We start from the raw sequence: 8,877 nt of genomic DNA on the forward strand, positions 1-8,877 counted from the left end.
CTGTCCGTGCTCAGATTCCTAGCCAAGAGCCCTTAGTAATACAAATGCTGGCAGCAAACACTCCGTGCCCTTAACTCCCTTGTGTGTTAATGCCACCCTAGAGGTAATAGGTTCAAGAAAGGAACTGAGAGCTCGTCCTTCAGCCCACATATTTGACAGAGACCCAGTCAGAAAGTCTCTAGTAGAATTGAAAAGCAGGTCACTTCGGGCCATTGAAACACACAGACTTTACCCAGGAGGCCCAAATTGGCTTGAGCAATGCAACAGCCTTTATTGTTGTAGCAACACTGATATATATGCCCCATTCCTGGTCAGGGCTACCCCCACCCCACCCCACCCCATCCCACCCCTTGGTCCTTGTCACTGTGGAACTTTGTGGGGGGTGGGCTGGGGAGTGGCAGAATCCCTAAGCAGAGCTGGAGGGAGGCAAGTGGGACTGGTGAATGTTGGGGTCACCTGGGACCAAGGGTTCAACTGGGTCAGGATACCTGAGTCCTCCACCCAGATGGGGGCTGAGAACACTTGGATCCTGGGTTCAAAGCTGGGGTGGGGTCTGGAAAAGCCTTGGTCCAGGGTTCAAGATCTGAGAATGCCTTGGTCCCAGTCCCCAGCTTTGGGGCTGAGCACGGGAGATAGGTGGGTCCCAGATTGGGGTTGGGGGGCAGTGTCTCTGGGCCCAGAGTTGGAGGTTGGCCATGGATGCTCTGGTCTCCAAGCCCCAGTTTTGGGCTGGATGTGGGTGTCTCTGGTTCCCAAGTTCAGGGCTGGGGAGACTCTGGTTTCCTAAACTGGGGGGCTGGGGATGAGGGAATATCCCAGTTTGGGACCTGGGGGAAGGGTTGCAGTTGTCCTGTTTTTTGAACTGGGCAGGGGCTCCTATTTTAAGGACTGGGAAAGGGCTCTGGGTCTGGGCCAGGGTGGGGATGGCATTCTCCATGTCTTGGGTACAGATCCCAGGGCCCTAGGATCCAGCCTCCTGTTCTTGTCCCAGCGCCTCCAGCAGCAACCCCATTGGCGTCCGCTTGAGACCAATGCTCTCGATCTGGTTCTCAATCTTGTTCTTGAGGTTGCGCAGGCGCAGTGACGCGTGCACCAGGATCACTGTGGGCAATACCGAGAGGAGTGGGGTCAGTGGGATGGGACATCAGCCTTTAGCTAATGGGGGCCCAGCGAAGGGAACTGGAGCACAGGCAGACCAATGGCGTGGTCAGTAGCCAGGACGCCTCTGAACCCTGCTAGTGTGGCGGAGTAATGCGCTTCGCAACAGGGGCGTGGCCAGGGAGGGTGCCCAGTAATGGGGACGTGGCCGGTGGAAGGCACTTCATACTAGCAGTGACGCCCAGAAGGGCGGTTGTAAGAGGGGCGTTCCCAGGGAGGGGAGCAAAGCCAGGGAAGGCGCTTTGTAAAGGAGGTGTGGCCTTGCCCGCCGGGTGTCCCAGCCCCCTCTCAGCCCAGGAACCAGGGTAGGGCGGGCCTGGTGCCGTTTGCGAGCGCTGGCCGTCTTCCCGGCCATCTCAGGGTAGTGGAGACTCACGAAGCACGGGCCCGGCGATGCTGAGCAGGAAGGTGTAAGCGCCGCCCGCGGCCCAGAGAACGAGGAGGCCGAGGGCAAGCACTGCGGCCAGGCAGGCGGCTGGGTGGCTGCGACGGCAGCGGCGCACGGCTGCTCGAGTCTCAGCCGCCCACACCAGCATGCCAAGGGCCACCGCCACTACCAGCGCGCTTAGGAGGGTGTGCAGCGGGCGCACGTACCTGCGGGGACAATGGAACTAAGCTAGCCGGGCAGGCGGGGAGAGGGCCGCCTGGCCCCCGTGCCTCCCAGACCACCGTCCACCAGAGTCCGTGCCCCGAGAGCTTTGGTTCCCACCCCCACCCCCCGCCCCCGCTCCCGCTCCCGCTCCGGACCCTCCAGCCCGGCAAATACTCCCGTCAGCCCTGTCTCCAACAGGTCCACCCTTCAGGGATTCCAACTCCCAGGAGCCCTGGGCTCCCCTGGAGCCTGTGGACCCTGTGGACCCTCATTTCTTTCTGTCAATCCTACAGTCCCATCTTCCTGAGATCTCCTGCTTCAGGCCCTCCCATCCCGCTAGGCCCCAGGGTTCACAGCCTTTCCCTGCTCTTTCCTTCCGACCCTACCCCTGCAGGACCCACTCCAGCCGGCCCCCCCAACCCAACGTGCCCCCAAACCCACTCTTTGCAAAGGCCCATCCCTTGCAAATTCCTCTTCCAGTCCTTCTGTTTCCATACGTTTCCCTCTCCCCAGGCCCAGAGTCCCTTCCAGACTTCCTCCCCTTCAAATTCCCCCTCCAGGTTCCCATTTCCTATAGATTCCTCCCTCATTACTAGAACCCCTTCCAGGCTTTCAGTGCCACTCTTAACTTCCAGTCCTGCCCAAGTCCCTCTTCCAGGTTCTCCATCCCTCCCTGGTCTCAGGCCTTCCATCCCCGGGTCCTCCCTCTAGACTCAAGTTCCCCAACAGGTACCTGCTCCTGGAGCATTCCAATTATAACCAGGCCCCTCTCCAAGCCCAGATCCTCCACAAGTCCACCCTTCAACTTGACCACGTCCTGTCCCTGTCGTAAGTCCTCCAAGGCCATCTTAATCTGGCCCCATCACCCCTCAGGCACAGTCGTGTCCCACTTTCGGGCCCTCCTTATCTTCAGGTCCACACTTCCCCCTACCCCCGCAGGACCCACTCCAGCCGACCCCCCCATCCCAACCTGCCCCTAAACCCACCCTTTGCATAAGGCCAACCCTTTCAGATTCCTCTTCCAGGCCTTCTGTCTCCCAGTTTTCCCTTCAGTTTCACACTCTACTGAATTCGCCCTTCAAGGTCTTGCAGCCCCCTCACAATCCCGCGGGTCCACCCTCCATGCCCAGCGGGCGCCCCCGGCCAACCTGCGCCTCCCTCCCTCCCTCCCTCACCCGGCCAGAGCGAGACCGAGGCCGAAGCAGATAAGGTAGTTGGTTTGATAGTAGAGAAGGTTGTTGATGACGCGGTGGCACCATCGCTGCGGGTCGCGTGGATCCGGGGCCGCCAGACGCGCCGACCCCAGAACGAAGTCGTCCAGGGCGCGTAACGGTGGCAGCCGCACCTCCGACATCCTGCCGGTCGATGTAGCTGGACCAGTCAGAGGAGCGGCCGGACTACAACACCCGTTCTACACCGCGCCACCGTGGGGCACACCGGGAAATGGAGTCTGGGCCCTGCAACCGCTACCCTTACGACCTAGTGGACTGCGCAGAGGCAGCAGCGCACGTGACCGAAAATACCAACAACACGCCGGAACTGTAAGGTAGCAGGGGCCGCTGGGAAATTAAGTCTCCGCCGCGGGGCAAGGCATTCCCGTCCACCCCCAGGCGGGGGCGCCATGGGGACGGTTCTGGGCGGTGCTGGCGGCTCTGGCACACAGTGGCCAGACATTAGAGGACATGCAGAGACTGTCAGAAGGACCCGAGCAGGATCCCACTTCCTTCCTGTCAGGGTCCAAGAGGTTCACACCTTTCCAGGAAACTCCTGCAGGGCTTTTTCAGCCTCATCTCCTCCAGGCCCCACTCCCGAGGTCCAGCCATAAATACTATTAGGGGCCTTTTATTCATATTCATCATATCAGAGATCGTCTCTTTCTGGTAAGTCTTTTAACACTCCCCACAGGTTGGAATTAGGGCACCCACTCTGGGTCCCTAGCAGTCTTCTCCAGGCTGGGAGCCCCAGGGGGGCCGCTGTCTCTCTGAGTCCCTGGCCTGGCTCTGTGGGCACACAGTCATCAAGAAGTGCTTGGGGCGACTGAGCTGTTCAGGCATTGCTCTTAAGAGTGGAAAGTGGGCACCTGCTCCATTAATGTTTGCTGGCTGGTGGCTTCCACAGCACTCCCACCCCCGCACAGGCTTTGCAGTCTGCCACTGCAGGTCCCTAGCACAACCCACAGGGTCCTTAAAAGTCATCATCATCACAGATGTCAAGGTACACATCGAAAGCCTCTCTGTTGCAGTTTCCATCGGGAGTGAAGACATATTTGTGGAAGGTCCCATCTACACAGATGGCTGGAGGAGGGGGGAGGATTGGAAAAGGTTAGATGCTGCCAAAGCCACACACTCCAGTCCTCTCAGGTGTCCCGTGGCCCAGGGTCTATCTCCAGGTCTTTGCCCACGTGCCATCTCCCTTAGTGATGGTGGAAGTGAACCACCCGTTTGGCTCCCTCAGGCCTCCCATGCCCTAAAATTCTTTCAGGTCCAATTTGTAGGCCTTCGCCCATGCAGTACCCCCCAGTCAAGGGCTATTCCCACTCACCAATGACAGAGTTGACATTCTTGGAAGTGTTGCGACCAAAAGCACAGATGCAGGCTGACTCAGCAGGCACGGTGAAGCTCGCCAGGCTCCACTGAGAGTCCACATACTGCCCAATCATAGGCCCCACCTTGCCCACGCGAGCCAGCCTGCAGGCAACACTGGCTAAGCCCAGGTGTGATATATGGGCAGGGGGATGGGGGTGAGGCAGGGTGGGGCAGGAGGCACTCACGCAGAGCGGCGGTTGAGGCGGGTATCCTTGAGAGCAAAGATATGGACTGTGCCCTTATCACTGGATGCACACAGGAAGGAAGAATCATGGCTGAAGTTGATGCTGAAAGACAGAGCAGCAGTGACGCCCACGTGTCATGTGGTGTGGGGTCAGGAGCCCACCACGCATACCCTGTGCTCACCAGTAGAGGGTAGCGGGGTCAGTGCCTCGGCGCAGCTCCACCAGCTTCTCCTTGGACTGCGTGTCAAAAAGGCGAATAAGGGTGCCCTTCTGAGAGGCTGAGGCCACTACCGTGCCTGGCTGGTTCAGAGACACGCAGGCCACGTCGCTCTGATGTGCATTGATGGTAAACGGAGCAGATGAGGTGCCGGGCTTTGTGCTTGCCAGGTCCTATGATAGAAGGAGCAGTTTGGGCTTGGGGTAGGTGGTAAGGAGGTAAGTTGCCAAGAGTCCACAGGGAGAGCCAGCCCACCTACCCACCCCTGCCCACTGGACAGCTCACCACAAGTTGCAGGCTCCCGCACTTGTGTCCTGGGAACACTAGCAGTTGTTTCTCCAGGCTGGGGCAGAGGTCACAGAGCCCTAGGGTGGGGGGCGGTGAGCTGGTAAAGAGGACGTCAGGGCCAGGCAGGGTCTCAGGATGGACAGAGCTGGATAAGGGCCGGACTTCAACCTTCCATGATACATGTTACCCACAGAACCCACAGGGGGCTTGCCCTCAGGTGTGCTCCCCACCATCAAGGCAGATTCCCTGCCTCCCTATGCAGCTCTGGCAGCCCCAGGAGGCCTAGGAATCCCTGGCATACCCATTAATGTCCTTAATGAGCCTTTCTGCTCTGCTATCTGAGGTAGCCAGGGGTGAGGCGGGGCCGAGAGTAGAGAGAGAGAACTGGCTAAGGATGGGAAAATGGATAGATTGGGAATGTGGGCATCTCAGCCCATTGGAGCATCTTTATACAAAGAATCTCTCCCTGCCTCTCTTTCCCAGTTACTCTCTGTGTGCCTCTTTCTGTCTCTCTTCATTTCTGCCCCTCTGCCCCATCCACTGCCTCCTGCCACTACACCTGCATCTCTGGGTCCTCTCACCCTTGGGGTTGTCCCGGGTGTCAAACTCAAACAGCTTTCGGGGATTGTCGGGGAAGGAGTACACATAGATGCGGTTCTTCAGCACGATCACGATTCTGTGGGCATCACACAACACAGGATGGTCGTGAGAGGAGGGCAGGGTGCCCATGCAGGACTAACCCTCTAGCCTGCTGTGGGGACCTCCGACCTCCCCCACCCCCAGCCCACCTCAGGCTCACTTGTCATGGCGCATGCGCACAGCCAGCACTGGCTTGGTGAAGGTGAACTCCAGCACCAGCTTGTCCTTGGAGTCCTTGCCCTCCCGGGCATCGTCCCAGATCAGCACTGCTGGGCACGTGGGTGTGTTGTCGGGGCCAAGGTTTAGGGTGAGGGGCAGCCCTGGTGACACAAGACCTACCCCTACTCCCCATGGGACCTCAACCCACTTGCTGCTTAACCTTTTGCTAACACCCAATATGACCTCACACAGCATGAGCACTTGTAGATGTGATTCCTGAGAAGACAGGTTCTAGAACCGTTATACTCATTTACAGATGAGGAAGCTGAGGCTTGAAGGGGTTTTCTATCTAGGCAAGGACCTCACAACCCATCAGCAACCAAGCAGGGACTCACACCCAGGCCTGTAACTTCTCATCAGTAACTATTTCTGCCTCCAGGGTCCCAGCTCATACCCCCCAGAAGATTTCTGTGAGGAATCCTAGGGCATCTTTTGCCATGTCCCAGTGGGATCAACAAAAGCCCTTAAAATAAGATGGTGCTTGAGACTCAAAGCAAGAGGGCATTGGGGAGACAGCCCCAAGATTTTAAAACCTATTAGTTGTGTGACCTTGGATAAATCACTTAACCCCTTTGGGCCTCAGTTTCTTCATCTGCAAAAATGGGGATGATGATACTTCCTACCACACAGAGTTACTGTGAGGATTAAATGAGTTAATACATGTAAAGTGGTTACAACAGCACCAGGCTCACAGCAAGCGCTCCATAGGTAAGGACATGGCATACAGGAGGCATTCAACAAGCGTTTGTTAAATGAAGACAAAACACCAAGCTTCTCAAGCGATAAGATCCAGGACTTGTAAGCTGTAGGCCTCACTGTGTGACTCTGAGTTACTCTGACATCTTCATTTGCCAGAGCCTCCGGGAGGCCAGGATTCCGGGGAATCTGGGCCAAGGGTGACCGGATGAGGACACTTACCTGAGATCTCTGAGAACTTGGGGCTGCTACCACCGCCCACCAGGGCCAGCAGGTTGGAGCGGTGCAGCATTTCCACCAGGCCCATGCTGCCCACCTGCTCATGGTCTGGACAAGGACCAGGATGTCAGTAGGGGTGGGTGCCAATGCCCAGCCCATCCCTTCTGCCCATTGCCCCTCCCCCACCGACAGCTCACCCAGATGCCCCTTCTCCATCAACGGCTCCACGTTGTAGATGCGCACACCTGTCTCCATAGCGCAGCAAAAGCAGCCTGGGGACGGGAGGAATCCGGGCTGCCTCAAAGGATGCCCAGGTGGGAAGCTAGGGGCTTAACACCCACCTCTGGCCATTCTCTCCCTCCCTCCCTCCCAAAAGGGCACAGGCACAAGCCTCTCTCACTTTGGTCTTGGTTGAAACGCAGACTGGTCACTCCTCGAAGTGGCTGCTGAGTCATGGTCCAGGATTGCTTCCCTGGACACAAATGGGGGTAGGGTTGGGAAGAGTCCTGGGGTCTGTTCTCTGAGTCCTAGAACTCCTGTCCCCAACTGATTTCTTCTTCCTCCTCCCACTCTGCTACCTAACCCCAGCAGGACTGCAAAGAAGACAAAATCAGGGGGAGAATCCTAGGGTCCCCACTCTAAGCTCCCAAGACCCCAAAGAGCATGGACAGGAACATTCACATCTTCTTACACTTGGTTGACCCCAGCTCTCCCGGCCTACCCTGACCTGGACTCCCCCACCTCCTCCTTACTCCTTCCCTGACTGACTGCTTATCAAGAGATAATGGGGTAGGGGGTATCCCAGTGATACCTCCTCTCTACCCTCAGCCAATCCTGGCCCCAGTGCCCAACATGGCCTGGAACCACCCCCTACCCACTTCTCATCTTTACACCTGGACCCAGCACCTAAGTCTGCCTGTCAATAAATGGGGAAAGGGGGCTCAAACATCCACTTCTTCCTGCACCTCCCTGACCTGGCCCTGAGACCTGCTATGGTTGGTCCACCGCTCACAGGAGCTCCCCCGCCACGTCCTTCTACTCCAACCTATTCTACCACTCCAGAGCTCTCTCACACCTTCCTTCCTCACAGGCTTCCTGAAATCCCTTCAGGATTCCATTCCCACCTCCACACAACCCCTTCTCATGACATGCTAACTTCCGTCCAACCATGGACAACCTGGACCTTCCCCCAGACCCCTGTATGCCCTAAAGACCCTACCTCAGGATTCCCTTATCACTCCAAATCCCCCACCCCTGGGACATACCCTTCCATGTGTTCTGCTGTCCCTGACTCTGACATGGGTTGGCTTGGACGTACCCCCAGGAATTGCATCCCCCTAAGGTTCCTCCTCCAGACCCCCTATCGCCTCCCCAAGACCCTGTTCCAGGGCACCCCTAACCCCTCAAAACCCTTGCCCAGGACACACACTTCCCAAAACCCCTACCTGGGACAACTCAATCCCCCCTGCAAGACGCCTGCCCTGGACCCCCCCTAATATTCTTGTCCCAGAGTCCCCATACTCCCTTCAAACCCCCATCTCCGCAAAACCTTTGCCCAGGCACACCCCTTCCCACTCTCCAAACGTCCTCCCTTCCCCCCTGTACCACCTCCACCGGACCGCCTCACCCCCAAAGACCCATTCTTTGGACAGCCCCACCTTCCAAGATCCCTTTTTTGGGACCCCCATTCCAAAGACATTTGCCACCCAGGAACCCTGCCCAGGGATGCCTCACACATCGCTCCCACCACTTATGTCCAAGACCACCCTCATACTCCTTCCAGTGCCAGCACCTACTCAAGATCCCTGTCCTAGATACCCCCCATCCACCAAGACCCTTGCTCAGAAGACCCCAGACCGTCCCCCAGACCGCAACCAATTCTTGGGCCATGCCCCAGCTCCCTGCCGCCTGCACTGACCTGACCTCTGCGCGTCCCCGATCCTGGCCCAAGCTCTCGGTGCCGCCCGCGGCACGGCTTTCTGACCTCCCGTGCCTTGACGCCTCACTCCGGTGTTTACATCAGGCCTTACTTCCGGGGGAGGGAGTCTGTGACCGGAAATGGCTCATCCTCGCCGGAAA

General features: G+C 57.9%; 2 protein-coding genes across 4 annotated transcripts; both read right to left on the reverse strand.

Moving 5' to 3' along the window:
* Positions 1–261: 261 nt before the first annotated feature.
* Positions 262–3,479, reverse strand: PRAF2 (PRA1 domain family member 2). The gene is made up of 3 exons (XM_059911547.1): positions 2,926–3,479; positions 1,535–1,752; positions 262–1,101 (listed from the first exon to the last, which is right to left on the reverse strand). Exons 1-3 carry the CDS (start codon positions 3,102–3,104, stop codon positions 962–964), a joined length of 537 nt encoding a protein of 178 aa, XP_059767530.1. The 5' UTR covers positions 3,105–3,479; the 3' UTR covers positions 262–961.
* Positions 3,480–3,576: 97 nt separating this feature from the next.
* Positions 3,577–8,840, reverse strand: WDR45 (WD repeat domain 45). Of its 3 annotated transcripts, none has more exons than XM_059911537.1 (11): positions 8,717–8,840; positions 7,199–7,270; positions 6,996–7,070; positions 6,802–6,906; positions 5,825–5,933; positions 5,607–5,701; positions 5,023–5,102; positions 4,702–4,910; positions 4,521–4,622; positions 4,292–4,437; positions 3,577–4,044 (listed from the first exon to the last, which is right to left on the reverse strand). In XM_059911537.1, the coding sequence occupies exons 2-11, from the start codon at positions 7,251–7,253 to the stop codon at positions 3,935–3,937; spliced, it is 1,086 nt and encodes a 361-aa protein (XP_059767520.1). In that variant the 5' UTR covers positions 7,254–7,270; positions 8,717–8,840; the 3' UTR covers positions 3,577–3,934. The 3 variants fall into 3 exon arrangements, with proteins under 3 accessions (XP_059767520.1, XP_059767521.1, XP_059767522.1); XM_059911538.1 differs by having other exon boundaries at positions 5,825–5,930; positions 8,717–8,839; XM_059911539.1 differs by lacking the exons at positions 5,607–5,701; positions 5,825–5,933.
* Between the last annotated feature and the right edge of the window lie 37 nt (positions 8,841–8,877).

The sequence above is a fragment of the Balaenoptera ricei genome, chromosome X (assembly GCF_028023285.1).
Source record: "Balaenoptera ricei isolate mBalRic1 chromosome X, mBalRic1.hap2, whole genome shotgun sequence".
Lineage (NCBI taxonomy): Eukaryota > Metazoa > Chordata > Mammalia > Artiodactyla > Balaenopteridae > Balaenoptera > Balaenoptera ricei.

Excerpts from the sequence above, each read along its gene's own strand:
- PRAF2 (XM_059911547.1), bottom strand. The coding sequence starts at position 3,104 with ATGTCGGAGGTGCGGCTGCCACCGTTACGCGCCCTGGACGACTTCGTT. Across the intron at positions 1,753-2,925 it reads CTCGGTCTCGCTCTGGCCGG|GTACGTGCGCCCGCTGCACA; the intron begins GTGAGGGAGGGA and ends TTGTCCCCGCAG. Across the intron at positions 1,102-1,534 it reads CATCGCCGGGCCCGTGCTTC|TGATCCTGGTGCACGCGTCA; the intron begins GTGAGTCTCCAC and ends TATTGCCCACAG.
- WDR45 (XM_059911537.1), bottom strand. The coding sequence starts at position 7,253 with ATGACTCAGCAGCCACTTCGAGGAGTGACCAGTCTGCGTTTCAACCAA. Across the intron at positions 7,071-7,198 it reads GCGTTTCAACCAAGACCAAA|GCTGCTTTTGCTGCGCTATG; the intron begins GTGAGAGAGGCT and ends TCCCGTCCCCAG. Across the intron at positions 5,702-5,824 it reads GTGCGCATGCGCCATGACAA|AATCGTGATCGTGCTGAAGA; the intron begins GTGAGCCTGAGG and ends TGATGCCCACAG.